At 36.1% G+C, this 15000-nt stretch overlaps 1 protein-coding gene across 3 annotated transcripts in view; it reads left to right on the top strand.

The window, feature by feature from the left end:
- The window catches only part of sptbn1 (spectrin, beta, non-erythrocytic 1), a 112514-nt gene that overhangs the window by 64492 nt on the left and 33022 nt on the right, over nucleotides 1-15000 (top strand). For all 3 annotated transcript variants that reach the window (XM_084101735.1, XM_084101736.1, XM_084101737.1), the window contains 11 exons: nucleotides 1-19; nucleotides 97-177; nucleotides 1150-1265; nucleotides 2903-3015; nucleotides 4245-4432; nucleotides 5326-5443; nucleotides 5533-5691; nucleotides 7576-7878; nucleotides 9783-9936; nucleotides 10972-11842; nucleotides 13704-13841. The exon at nucleotides 1-19 is cut by the window's left edge and continues 73 nt beyond it. In XM_084101735.1, the coding sequence (XP_083957861.1) occupies nucleotides 1-19; nucleotides 97-177; nucleotides 1150-1265; nucleotides 2903-3015; nucleotides 4245-4432; nucleotides 5326-5443; nucleotides 5533-5691; nucleotides 7576-7878; nucleotides 9783-9936; nucleotides 10972-11842; nucleotides 13704-13841 (2260 nt within the window). The remainder of the gene's footprint in view (nucleotides 20-96; nucleotides 178-1149; nucleotides 1266-2902; nucleotides 3016-4244; nucleotides 4433-5325; nucleotides 5444-5532; nucleotides 5692-7575; nucleotides 7879-9782; nucleotides 9937-10971; nucleotides 11843-13703; nucleotides 13842-15000) is intronic.

Below are 15000 nucleotides of genomic sequence, written 5' to 3'. Positions count from 1 at the left end.
GTCAGATGAAGACCGCAGGGTGGGTGAATATCCAGAGCGAAGACTTAAACATACGGGCGTTCTTGATGTCTGACCGTTCTCGTTTGTGCTTCACAGATATCCCAACGTCAACATCCACAACTTCACCACCAGCTGGCGCGATGGCATGGCTTTCAACGCCCTCATTCACAAACACAGGTACCAGATTCAGCAGAGGTGTAGAGAGTACCTGAAAACCATCCTTGAGGAAAAGTACAGATTCCTTACAGCGAAAATGAGTCCATTACAAGTTAAAAGTCACCAATTCCAAGTTAAAAGTCACCAATTTCAATAAGACTTGAGTAAAAGTACAGATTCCTTACAGCGAAAATGACTCCATTCCAAGTTAAAAGTCACCAATTCCAAGTTAAAAGTCACCAATTCCAAGTTAAAAGTCACCAATTTCAATAAGACTTGAGTAAAAGTACAGATTCCTTACAGCGAAAATGACTCCATTCCAAGTTAAAAGTCACCAATTCCAAGTTAAAAGTCACCAATTCCAAGTTAAAAGTCACCAATTCCAATACGACTTGAGTAAAAGTAGATTCCTTATAGTGAAAATGACTCTATTACAAGTTAAAAGTCACCAATGTCAATACGACTTGAGTAAAAGTACAGATTCCTTACAGCAAAAATGACTCCATTACAAGTTAAAAGTCACCAATTTCAATACGACTTGAGTAAAAGTACAGATGCTTTACAATAAAAATGACTTCATTTCAGGTTAAAAGTCACCAATTTCAATACGACTCGAGTAAAAGTACAGATTCCTTATAGTGAAAATGACTCCATTACAAGTTAAAAGTCACCAATTTAGACTCGAGTAAAAGTCTTAGAGTATCTGATTTTAACAGTACTTAAGTATTTAACTCATACTGAACGTAGGGTCAAAGATGCACTAGTCCTCGACACCTAAGAGACATGAGTGAAAATACATTTACTTATTCAAAAATGTAGAGAGTAAAAGTTGGTAATATATTTGTAGTAAGTAGCCAAAAAGATGCTTAAGTACAGTAACTAATTACCTTTACTCCGATACTTCACACCACTGAGAGATTCAGCTCACCTGCATCAAAACTCTGTTTTGCATTCGTAATATCCTTAATATCTCAATGCTTTTGATCTTTCCAGGCCAGACCTGATTGATTTCGACAAACTGAAGAAGTCCAACGCTCACTACAACCTGCAGAACGCCTTCAACCTGGCCGAGCAACACCTGGGCCTCACCAAACTCCTGGACCCAGAAGGTAAAAGCCCGTCCTGGACCTCATGACCTCATGAGAGGCTTTCGCACCGGAGGAACCTTTTCATGGTTCCTAGAACTATTGGCGGAAGTTCCCGGTTTCCGGCTCGTTCGCACCACAGGAACAAGGAATGATTTTAGTTCTAGGAACTCCTTTTGGAGGAACTAATTTACTCGTACTTCAGAGTCGGTCTAATCCAGCGCTATAGGAACTATCTGTGACGTTAGTGTTCGCTGATTGGCCGAACGCACGAGAAACACCAGCACACGCCATTGTAAACACACAGATTATAGCCTATATATTTACTCCAGAAACTAACTCTACGATCATGGAAAACAGTGATAGATGAAGCTCTTAATCTTTACGCTGAGGAGAAAATCCAACGCAGCTTTAAAGAGAAACATGATTATGTATTTCTGCTCAGCAACACTGGACATCAAACACACGCATACGCTAATAACTCTTCATTACTGTCTACTTTCTATGTGTAACAGTTCTATCAAATAATGTATTAGACAGGAGTGTTGGACAGATCGTACACTAATGAACATGGAGAATGCGAGCACTATGTTCTCAGGCTCTGGCGTTCTCAGCGTCGTCAAAATAAAAGTCCCAACAACAAGCGTGTCTTACGTCACTTCAGAGTTCCTACGAATGCAACCTGGAAAACGTTCTTAGGAGAACCATTAGTTCTCGGGGAACCACCATGATGGCTCGTTCCTAGAACTAAGCTCCTAGAAGTACCCGGTGCGAAAGCAAACACACACTCACACTCTTTCTTCCAGTTCACATGGACACGCGGAAGCGACAAAAAATTCTGTATTATGAATTTTTAAGGCCAGACAAGTCATTTGTTGAGGTCAATTTGTATAGAAAGACTACACGCCTGCGCACATATATATCCTCCTGGGACCCAGAAAAAAAAAGTTTTTTGAATTTAGTTTTTTTCCATGTCATCACATTTTTTAGAGCACAATAAACAAATGGTAAAAAAACATTTTTGAAAAATAATATTTTATTCATACGTTATGCTATGTCCTCTGTAGTGGACGCCAGGACTAAGTTGTTTAAAAAATAAAATGACATGAAATTATATGTATAGGCAAAAACAATGGGATTTTTTTTTCAATCACCAATAAATTTGGGGGTTTCAGGATTTTTTCAACCAAAATTTGTAGAAAGATTATTCTCAACTATGTTATGAAAGAAATAACGGAATGAATTGATACACCATTTTACTTTATGCACAACGTGCATACCTATAGACTAAACACGTAATATGCATGTGCACGCCGTCAGCAGTTTCACAGATTCGCGTTTTTGAAGTTTGCGCGGAGATAGCTTTTCTTTTTCTTTTTTTTAACACTGTTGTTGTGCGAATGAACAGCCGGAGCGCGTTAAGGGTTTTCTGTTAGAGCGGTGTCGTGTTAGCGGCCGCTAAGTTAATAACTGATGCAACGGAAGTGAATCAATCTAAACTAACTTTATCTGGACAATAACTTTATTCTAGAGCTGCTGTAAAGCCTAAACAATCAGTTACTGTAATCTCCTATTATCACTGTAAAGCTCCTTTGAAACATCTATATTGTTAAAAGCACTGTATAAATGAAGCTGACTTGATTTGGCTTCTCTGTGTGCAGATATCAGCGTGGACCATCCCGATGAGAAGTCCGTCATCACTTATGTCGTCACATACTACCATTATTTCTCCAAGATGAAGGCCTTGAAGGTGGAGGGCAAACGTATCGGAAAGGTCTGAGTCTTCAAAACACGTAAACTACTTCTAGAAGGTTCTCCGTTTTCTGTGAAAGAACATTTTAGAGGCTGACGATTTTAGTCGTATGTGTGCTATTTATTTATTTGTTGAGATAAGAAGATATTCTTATTAAAATAAAATAGTATAAATAGTTTATAAGTAGTAAATAAACTGTTAGTAATGGGATCATTTTAATATTTGCCTATTTAATTGTAATTAGTCTTCTATCCTTCCTCTGTTTATTGACTTATTGACAGTCATAAATATGTTATTTATTTATTTATTATTTATCTATCAGTTTTCTAAGAAATATATAATATTTTAAAGATTCCTATTAAAATAAAAATGAATAAATAATTAAATAAATACATTCCTTTTTGAGATGTAACAGTGAAATATGTAAATATTCCTATTAAAGAATAAATAGTTTAAATATTCCTATTAAAATAAAATGTATAAATTAAATAAATAAATAAATTCCTATTTAAAATGTAACTGTTAGTAATGGCATCATCTTAATATTTACATATTTAATTGCGTTTGGTCTTCTATCCTACCTCTGTTTATTGACTTATTGACATACATGTACTATTTATTTATTTGCTTGTTTGTTTATTTATCAGTTTTGAAATAAATAAATAATACTTTAAAGATTCCTATTAAAATTAAAATAATTAAATACATTCCTATTTGAGATGTAATGATATCATCTTAATATTTACATAATTTTTGTTGGTCTTCTTACATCTGTTTATTAACTGATTAGTTCAGTATTGCATGTGCTATTTATTTATTTTATTTATTTATTGTATTGTAAGCAGCAGCAAAGTTGTAAGTTTAAATATTCGTATTAAAATAAATACAAATAAATAAAGTTTTAAATAAAATAATAAAAACAATTAAAATATAATAAGTAATAATAATTTGAAATATAATGAATACTTAAAATACTATAATACATAACTACGTAATTTAAATGTACCCGTTAGCAATGGCGTCATCTTTATATTTACATACTTAATTTCAATTGGTCTGTATCTTACATCTGTTTTACATTCTGAACTGTGATAGGTTTAGTTTCAAACATTTATTTATTTTCAACCATTTATACAGGATCGAAGCTTCAACTTATCTAAAGCTGTAACTTTAACTAATGGTGCATCTCGACTTTTATTTCCTTCAGGCAATGCAAAACTACTCTATTAAAACTGGTTTGTGTTTACCAGGTGCTTGACAACGCCATCGAGACTGAGAAGATGATCGAGAAATATGAGTCTCTGGCTTCGGATCTGCTGGAGTGGATTGAACAAACCATCATCATCCTCAACAATCGAAAGTTTGCAAACTCACTGGTTGGAGTCCAGCAGCAGCTTCAGGCCTTCAACACCTACAGGACCGTGGAGAAACCACCCAAGTGAGTGTCTAAAACTCACAGTAGGGCTGTAACAATATATCGTGTCACTATATATCGCAATATAAAAATGCAACAATATGTATTGTGGATAGTGACAATATGTGTTGTGTATAATTTACCCAAAATGAAAAGAAATTGAGATTTTTTGTAGCAAAATTATGAAAAATGCGAATTTATTTTTATTTGCATAAAACATAATATAAATAATAATATAAATGTCTAATAAGTAATAATAACATATAATAGTTTATAATAATTATGAAAAATGCGAATTTATTTTTATTTGCATAAAACAATATAAATAATAATATAAATGTCTAATAAGTAATAATAACATATAATAGTTTATAATAATTATGAAAAATGCGAATTTATTTTTATTTGCATAAAACATAATATAAATAATAATATAAATGTCTAATAAGTAATAATAACATAATAGTTTATAATAAATATTCAAATAAAAATAAACGTTTTTTTTAAATATATTATAATTAAATATCTTTCATAACATTGTTCAGAAATGTAGTAAAATTATAGTTTGGTTCATGTATGTTTGAGGAAGCAGAGATCGTTCATTTAGAGCTTTTGTTTTCATAAAAATAATAAAAATAATGTAAATTTATAATAAGAACATGATAATTATTAATAATTATTAACATATAAATAAACTATTTTTTTCAACAAAAATAAATAAATAAATAAATAAATAAATAAATACATAATGTAATATCAAATTTAGCATTTTAATCAACAGTTGATTTTTTGAGTATCGCAATAATATGGTGTCGTGAGTTCAGTATCGTGATGTGCATTGAATCGTGACACGAGGGCATCGTTACGCCGCTAGCATAAAGCAGAATATGAGCTGAATATGAACTCTCTCTCCACAGATTCACTGAGAAGGGAAACCTGGAGGTGCTTCTGTTTACTATCCAGAGCAAGATGAGGGCTAATAACCAGAAGGTGTACATGCCACGCGAGGGCAAACTCATCTCAGACATCAACAAGGTGAACATGACCTCAGATTTGACCTTAGAAGCTGCAAGTATTCCTTTGCTCTCTCTATTTGAACGCTGACTGTGTTGATGTTGTGGCAGGCGTGGGAGCGTCTGGAAAAGGCCGAGCACGAGCGGGAGTTAGCGTTGAGGACCGAACTGATCCGACAGGAGAAGCTGGAGCAACTCGCCAGACGCTTCGACCGCAAAGCCGCGATGAGGGAGACCTGGCTGAGCGAGAACCAGCGCCTCGTTTCACAGGTTCAGTTCTTCTGCGTTTACTGTATACACACACACACACTCTCTCACACACACTCTCTCTTACACACACACACACACACACACACACACACACACACACACACACACACACACACTCTCTCACACACACTCTCTCTCACACACACACACACACACACACACACACACACACACACACACACACACACACACACACACGTGCTGCTCCTTCATGGGGCTGTGCAATGTTATTCCAGCACTGATTTCAAACGATTTTGTGCCCCCTGGTGGTGAAAGATTTTATTTTAGATTTATGCATTGACATTTTATTTATATATTTCTGAACTGTGCTATGATATTATAATATATTTAAAAATAGAATTATTTATATTATTATGAATTATTATGTTATTACTTATTGTACATTTATATTATTATTTATATTTTTGTAATGAAAATAATGCCTTTAAATGAGCTCATTTTTATAATGTACATTATATATATATTTGAAAAACATTGTTTACTTATATTTTAGTATTTATTTGTGAATTGTGTTCTTATTATACATTTATATTATTTATATCATTTTTATGACAACAAATATATAAATATAAAATTGTACTATATTTTTTGAACTGTTATGATATTAAGATATTTAATTATAATGTATTTAATAAACAATGTTTATTTATATTTTGATATTTATTAGGAATTATTATATTTTATTACTTATTGTACACATATATTATTTAATATTTATATATTTTTTACTAAAATAATGGCTTTAAATCATAATTTAATAATGTATAAATACATTATGTATGTATATATTTTTTTTTGTTGAAAAAAATAGTTTATTTATATGTTAATAATTATTATGAATTATTATGTTCTTATTATAAATTTAAATTATTATTTTTATTATTTTTATGAAAACAAAAGCTCTAAATGAACGTCCTCTAAATATATGAACCAAACTATAATTTTACTACATTTCTGAACAATGTTATGAAAGATATTTAATTATAATATATTTAAAAAACAACGTTTATTTTTAGTTAAATATTTATTATAAATGATTATATGTTATTATTACTTATTAGACATTTATATTATTATTTATATTATGTTTTATGCAAATAAAAATAAATTAGCATTTTTCATAATTTTGCCACAAAAAATCTCTGCTTCCTCTAAACACACATGAGCCAAATAATAATCATACTTCTGAACTGTTATGAAAGATAGTTTGTAGAAATTTGTCTTTTTCTTGATTTAATATACAGTTTGTGTAAAAACAACTGGGTGTTCCCAGCCATATATACAATATATACATTTATATTATTTATTTTAGGTTTTTTTTAGGTTTTTTCTTTTTTGCTTTTGCTTTTACTCATACTGTACATACAAATACGGAACAAAAATAGATATTTTTTTCAAACGAAAAAAAAAAAAAAACCCGAACCCAAAACAGTCTTATAAGATAAGGAGAAATCATTTTTTTAACATATTAACATGTTTTTGTACATTTGGCTTCTCTGAAATTTCCAGATGTATAATCTTAGATTAATAATTTAAAAAAACAGAACAGACAAGCATGAATCGCAGGTCATAGGAGGTTATTGCTTATGGGACTGTGCAATACATCAACTGTTTATACACTAAGTATATTGTGCAATATACTTTCCACTGCTTATTTTCGATGTCTTCCCGCTATGTTGAGTTGCATGTTGTGTGTTACCTTTACTTAGTGTTTTATATTGTGCTTGTGTGTTGATTTTACCACAAGGAGTTGCACTTAAGCATTTCGTTGTACAGCTAGTAAGTGCAATGACAATAAAGGCATTCAATTAAATTAATTTAAAACTAGTGTTTTTTCCTAACATTCCCGTTTCTTTTCTGCAGGACAATTTCGGATTCGACCTCCAGGCGGTCGAGGCAGCGACTAAAAAGCACGAAGCGATCGAGACTGACATCGCGGCGTACGAGGAGCGCGTTCAGGCGGTGGTGTCCGTGGCCAGAGAACTGGAGGCCGAGAACTACCACGACATCAAGCGCATCGCGGCGCGCAAAGATAACGTCCTGCGACTGTGGGAGTATCTCCTGGAGCTGCTCAAAGCTCGCAGACAGAGGCTGGAGATGAACCTCGGCCTGCAGCGCGTCTTCCAGGAGATGCTCTACATCATGGACTGGATGGATGAAATGAAGGTGAGAGAAAAATCTACAAAAAACAAGGAACTCCCGCACACTACCAGTACTTGCAAATGAGTATCAAGATTTGGGGCCATATCTCGCACCCAGTGCAACTGACTTACAGCGACGCATGTATCATTCCTATTTCTCACCCGACGCACAGCGGACTTTTCCCTCCACAGACGCACGTCGGTAAATTAGGGAATGAACTTGCGCTCCCGGGGGCGGTTCAGCGAAAAGAGGAGGCGTGTTCCGGCGCAAACGTTCCCTGGTGCTATTTTGCAGTTTCAGAAAACAATCCCGCCACTGACCAGGAGAAACCGAGTCTAAAGTCAGTGGCGTGTTATTCAGATGCTATTTTAAGGGCACAAGCTTGGCCATAATGTAGCGTGTGCACAACACACACACTTTGCTTCTCTCATCTACACAGACGCAGCGGTTCACATTTTTAGAAAACCATACATAATTACAAGGAAAAATATTCCACACGAGGGAAATCATTGTTGTGTCCATGAAGATGTGAAAAATAGGCATAAATCTAGCTTACACATTTACCCAAATTATTATACGCCTGTTTAACCGAAGCTAATCTGTGTGTGTTTCTCCATCCCCAATGTCACTTCTCTGTGTTTTACGGCCCTGACGAGAACGTCGGTCTCCTCGGCTGTGAACCGCTCCTGGCAAATCCGCCGTTATAATAGCAATCCGCCATGGAACAAGCGCGCCTGCTCTTAAAGGGAATGTGAGATGTCGCTCTGATTGGTTTATTTCACGTAATGAGTAATTACGAGTAATGAAGCTACTTCAGACCAACCCATTTTAGATTTGCGTCGAGATCCGCCCACAAAGTTACTTGCGTTTCGTGTTTGATACTTGCGTTTCAGATCGTTAAAATAGGGCCCCTATACGTTTCGGTCTCACGACCTAACTAAGACATGGACATTTCTGGCAATCGAAGTTTTACACTGTTATACAGTAGGGGGCGCTATTGCACATCTTCTGAAAGAGTACATAATCTCTGGATCAAAACACAGGCGAAAGAGAAGCAGAAACAAGCGATAAAAGCGTTGCATACGCACATGTTAATGTGATCATAGAACATTCAACATCATACAAATCAAAACTGCCGAAAGTTACCGAATGAAATGTCGACCCAGGACGAGGTCTCAGCTTTTAAGCAGAGGCTCTGTTCTTTCTTATGATATATTGCATGTTCAGATATTGCATTTTTGATATATTGTATTGCAGATATCATTAATGTCAATATTTTAATGTACAATAATTCGAGGATTTAGTCTGATTCACAGGGGAATGATTCAAATCCTGACTGAGACAGGTGGAGCTGGGGAGGGAGGAGGGTAATGCGCTCCTGAGAAGCGCGAGAGCTGTTGATTACACTGAAGGACCAATTTATGACCAATTTTTTGAAACTGAGATTTATGCACCATCTGAAAGCTGAATAAATAAGCTTTAAATTGATGTACGGTACAACTATTTGAAAATCTGGAATCTGAAGATGCAAAAAAATTAAACATTGACAAAATCTCCTTTAAAGTTGTGCATTTATGTTCGCGATTGTGCTGCATTCACTCACAGAAATACATGTTTTATATATTTACGGTAGGAAATTTACTAAATATCTTCATGGAACATGATCTTTACTGAATATCCTCATGATTTTTGGCATAAAAGAAAAATCTATAATTTTGACCCATACAATGTATTGTTGGCTATTGCCACAGATATACCCGTGCGACTCGAGACTGGTGACGTGATCCAGGGTCACACATATGAATACAGTGATAGGCGTCTACTATAGGTAGACGTGGATCAGCTGAGAGTCCCTGATGAGAGATTGACTAACGTGACCTGCCAGAACTGACTTTCATATCCTGATGATGGTCCGCTGTTCTCCGCAGATGCTGCTGCTGTCTCAGGATTATGGGAAGCACTTGCTGGGGGTGGAAGATCTTCTCCAGAAACACGCGCTGGTGGAGGCCGACATCGGCATTCAGGCCGACCGCGTCAAAGCCGTCAACGCCAACGCTCAGAGGTTCGCCGTGGATGAGGAGGGTAAGAACGGCTCTCTCGTTTTGAGATGTAACATTTAAACAAGTCATTTGGTTTAGTGTCTTTATACCATCAGGAACTGACTTTAGTGTGACGGATGCATAATATTCATACGTAGAAATCAATTTATACATATTCTAATGACATTTACATTCACATTTATGCTTTTAGCAGACACTTTTAATTTACAGGGATTTACAAAAGACGAGACAAAAGCAGTTTGTGAAATATAATGGGTTTTTTTTATAAAATCATAAAAATAGGGAGTCCAGGTCGAGTCTAGATGGCTCATTTATTATAGTGGGAGAAACACTTTTTTTTTGAGTTTATGATATTTTATGATTCTTTTTATGATTCATTAGTGATTCCTGGTGAAAGACCAGCAGGTTCAGATTCAGATTGCTGGAGCGGAGCCGTTTTTTCATGCAGAGCTGGTCCAGATCGGGGTTTTGCCAGGTTCCCACGGTCATAGAAAACCTGGAAATAAAGGGAATTTAAGAACTGATTTCTAGGCCAGGAAAAAATCAGGGAAATGTAATAAATTTTAGAAGTCTGGATATGCTCTAAATGGAGTTAAATCCTCGTTTGAGCCACAATCAAATCTCAGCACATTTTATTTCCATGATCCAAAGACATTCTACTAACTATAAGTAACTCTGCAACTACATGTCAACAAACTCTCATTATAGTAATAGTAGTTTGTTAGGTTTGGGTTAATAGAATAAGTTTACATACTTGAAAAGTTACTTATAGTTAGTAGAATGTCTGAAGTGGACCATGAAGCAGCTTGTGAAGAAAGACTTAAAAGTGTCCTGTCCATCTTTATCCCTTTTTCCCTCTCTCTCTCTCTCTCTCTCTCTCTCTCTCTCTCTCTCTCTCTCTCTTTCTCTCTCTCTTTCTCTAATGTCTTCTACCTTCTGAATGCTCCAATCCAATCTGACTTCTGACCTGTAAAGCTGCTTTGAAACAATCTGTAAAAAGCGCTATATAAATAAAGCTGACTTGACTTGACTTGACCTTCTCTCCATCCCTCTTCAGGCTACAAACCCTGTGACCCTCAGGTCATCCGAGACCGCGTGTCCCACATGGAGTTCTGCTACCAGGAGCTGACCCAGTTAGCATCCGAGCGTCGCGCACGCCTCGAAGAATCCCGGCGTTTGTGGAAGTTCTTCTGGGAAATGGCCGAGGAAGAGGGTTGGATTCGGGAGAAAGAGCAGATCCTTTCCTCAGACGACTGCGGGAAGGATTTAACCGGCGCCGTCCGCCTATTGAGTCAACATCGTGCTCTCGAAGACGAGATGAGCGGGCGCTCGGGACACCTCCAGAACACGGTCCGCGAGGGTCAAACGATGGCCGACGCCGGGCACTTCGGCGAAGCTAAGATCCGTGAGCGTATCGCGGATGTTCTAGCGCAATGGGCCGCTCTGGAACAGCTAGCATTGGTGAGGAAAACCCGTTTGGAAGAAGCTTGTAGCCTTCATCAGTTCCAGGTCGACGCTGACGACGTGGACGCCTGGACTTTAGATGCGCTTCGGATCGTCTCCACCTCAGATGTCGGCCATGATGAGTTTTCAACTCAAGCTTTGGTTAGGAAACACAAAGACGCGTCGACCGAGGTTGCTAGTTATCGTCCGGTGATCGACGCTCTCCACGAACAGGCTCAGTCTCTTCCTCCCGAGCAGGCGAAGGCGGAGAACGTTAGCGAGCGGCTAGCGGGCATCGAGGAGCGCTATAAAGAGGTTTCGGAGTTGACCCGGCTGAGGAAACAGGCCTTGCAAGACGCCCTGGCGCTCTATAAGATGTTTAGCGAGGCGGATGCGTGTGAACTCTGGATCGATGAGAAGGAGCAGTGGCTCAACAGCATGGAGATCCCAGAGAAACTGGAGGACCTTGAGGTCATTCAGCACAGGTGAGAGGTCAAGTCTGTGGGCGCTATCATACACTCGGCGCGACGCAAGTGTTTTTTGCTAGTTTCAGCCCTATGCAGTTTTCATTTTCACGTCCTGCGCTACCGTGTTTAAATAGCAAATGCATTTGCACCTATTTGTCACCCATGGGCTGCTGGTCTTAAAACGAGGTGTGTGTTCTGGCGCATTGTTGGACCGTTGCTATTTTGAGGACCTGAAATAGACTGAGCCATTGACCAACTGAAGCCTGGTCTAAAGTCAATGGCGCAATATTTTTTTTTTTGTTATTTAAAGGGTGCATTAGTAATATACGCCTATAGGCAGGTCCACAACGCGCGTACACTCGGATTATTACACACACACTCTGCTTATTACACAGACTCTGCTTATTACACACACTCTGCTTATTACACACACGCTGCTTATTACATACACACTCTGCTTATTACACACACAGGGATGAGCATCAGCACACAAACATGCCAAATATTAAAAATAAAAGGATTACAATGTAAAAGATTGATATTGTGCACATAAAGATATGGTGAATCCGGCTTGTCCCGTAGATGGTCTATCTTTAACCTCTCACACACACACACACACAGCTTTAACCTTGCACACGAGCAGATCCGTTTGCACTCTGAAGAAGTGTTCAGTTTTTATGCTCTCAAATTCCTCCGTGTAAATAGTGAATCCGCCATGGCACGAGCGCAACTGGCTTTTAAAGGGAATGGGAGATGAGACTCTGATTGGTTTATTGCACGTTACGCCAAAACACACCCATTACTCATTAAGAGAATAGAGATAAAACACACCCATTACTCATTAAGAGAATAGAGACAACCCTTTTAGACCATGCGCCGGGAGCACCGACCATTTGTCCTGTCGTTAAACTAGCAAAAGAGGATTCAGACACGCACTGAGTGCACTTGCGCCGAGCGCTTTAGACCATGCACTTAGATCGTTAAAATAGGGGCCCTGTATCTTTGTGGCCATATTCATCACACCAGTTGGGGTTTGCGGCATGTTTTGAATAATGTGCTGAACAATGCAGCGTTTGCATGTACAGTAAATGATTCTTAGTGAATTCCACCAGAATGTTTGAAACTTTCAAGGTAATAGAATGAATCAGGAGTTTGTTTTGCACTCACAAAACCGGTAACCGTAGTCATATTAACCGGATAACGGTTAGCCAGCCGTCTGTCAAAAGTTAGCGGTTAGCCCGCCTCTGCCAAAAGTTGAGCTACATGAGTAAAGTTTGTCATGACAAACAATGATGTTGGCTCGAGAAAGCCTAAAGTTTGAAGTAGTTTTAAAAGATTGAATTTTTAAGCAGTTTTATGTTTAAATTAGTTTTAAAGCTTGAATTTTTAAGCAGTTTTATGTTTAAATTAGTTTTAAAAGCTTAAAACCAATTTTAAAAGCTTAATTTTTGAGGCAGTTTTATGTTTAAATTAGTTTTAAAAGCTTGAATTTTTAAGCAGTTTTATGTTAAATTAGTTTTAAAGGCTTGAAATTTTAAGGAGTTTTATGTTAAATTAGTTTTAAAAGCTTAAAACCAATTTTAAAAGCTTGAATTTTTAAGCAGTTTTATGTTAAATTAGTTTTAAAACCTTAAAACCGCTTTAAGTTTAAAGTAGTTTAAAAATCGACTTTAATCTGAAGAGGTTTTAAAAATGTGAAGCTGTTTTAAGTTCGAGTTGGTTTGAAAAGCTTGAAGCCATTATAAAAGCGCAAAGTTTTAAAGGTTTTAAGACCATTCAGTCTCTCAGACAAGACAGATAATTAAAATGCTATTCAGTTGCTGGGATGATGATACGCTGATGATTGTGTGATGATGAAAATGATTTCTTTGTGTTCCAGGTTTGAGAGTCTGGAGCCTGAAATGAATAACCAGGCCTCACGTGTGGCTGTGGTCAATCAGATCGCCAGGCAGCTGATACACAACGGACACCCGAGCGAGAAAGACATCAAAGCCCAGCAAGACAAACTCAACACCAGGCAAGTCAAAAATGTAGTTTGTGTAGAAAGCAGAGCTAGTATAGTCGGTCACCAGAACATGTCACTGGATGCTGGTACCCAGCATGGGGAAAAACTAACTGTGATTTTTCTGATAAAAATGCAATTTATATAGATATATATATATAAATACTAATTGTTTTTTAAAAATCGTAGGGCTTTATATATGCATTCTGCCGCTGTTTGGATGCACAGATGTAGCAGAAAACATCTGGGTCATGTTTGCATTTTATTTTCTGTCACCGGTAATAATTAAAACATAATTAAAATTATTAATAATCAACATTAGGCATAAAATAATGTCATACATGTGAATATCAGCTGCGAATTGAACAGATAGTTGTAACCTGGCTCAGAGGAAGATATGTCTTTGTTGCAGCTTTTATAGTGATAATGCAAGACTTCTTCAAAAGTAAAAATGCAATGAAATGCACTATTTTTGGAATCAGCACTTTAAAATTAGTTAGAATCAAGAATTGGATTTCATACAGAAAATATGATGCAGGGCGGTATAGGATACGTATTTTTGTCTTGTTTTCTATAAAGATTATATATAAAAATCTTAAATCAGTATAGATATACTTGACAAGAAAAATAAACTTAAAACAAAGGGAAAATAAGATTATTTTTCTCAGGATACTGACAGATCTTTCTTGTTTTTCAGTAAACATAACTTACTTGCTTCTCAAGTAAATGTATCTTGATTTAAGAATTGTATTGGAAAACAAGACATTTAGTGCCATATGATGTGGAATTCGCTGGTGTAATTGCAAATCAAAGGTCAAAGGTCTTCACGACAACCCGTCAAAATAAAAGTTCGGTTTAACTTCAAGAAATTGTGACAGAAATACATTTAATTATATATATATATATATATATATATATATATATATATATATATATATATATATATATATATATATATATATATATAAAATATACAATTAAAATCCAGAAAACTTAAAACAGAAAACACAGAATTTGGTAAAATAAATAAATACAATAAAATCAAAATACAATAAAAAATAAATAAAACGTATTTTATAGGGCCTAAACATGTAATTTCTGTTAAACTTTTAATAAATTATTGTTAAATTGTATAAGTTACAAAAATTATTTTTCTCACCCCACTGACAGATAT

Source organism: Abramis brama, assembly GCF_963993115.1.
Source record: "Abramis brama genome assembly, chromosome: 23".
Classification (NCBI taxonomy): domain Eukaryota; kingdom Metazoa; phylum Chordata; class Actinopteri; order Cypriniformes; family Leuciscidae; genus Abramis; species Abramis brama.
Note: the sequence above shows the minus strand (reverse complement) of the source record. Positions and strands in the feature narration are given on the sequence as shown.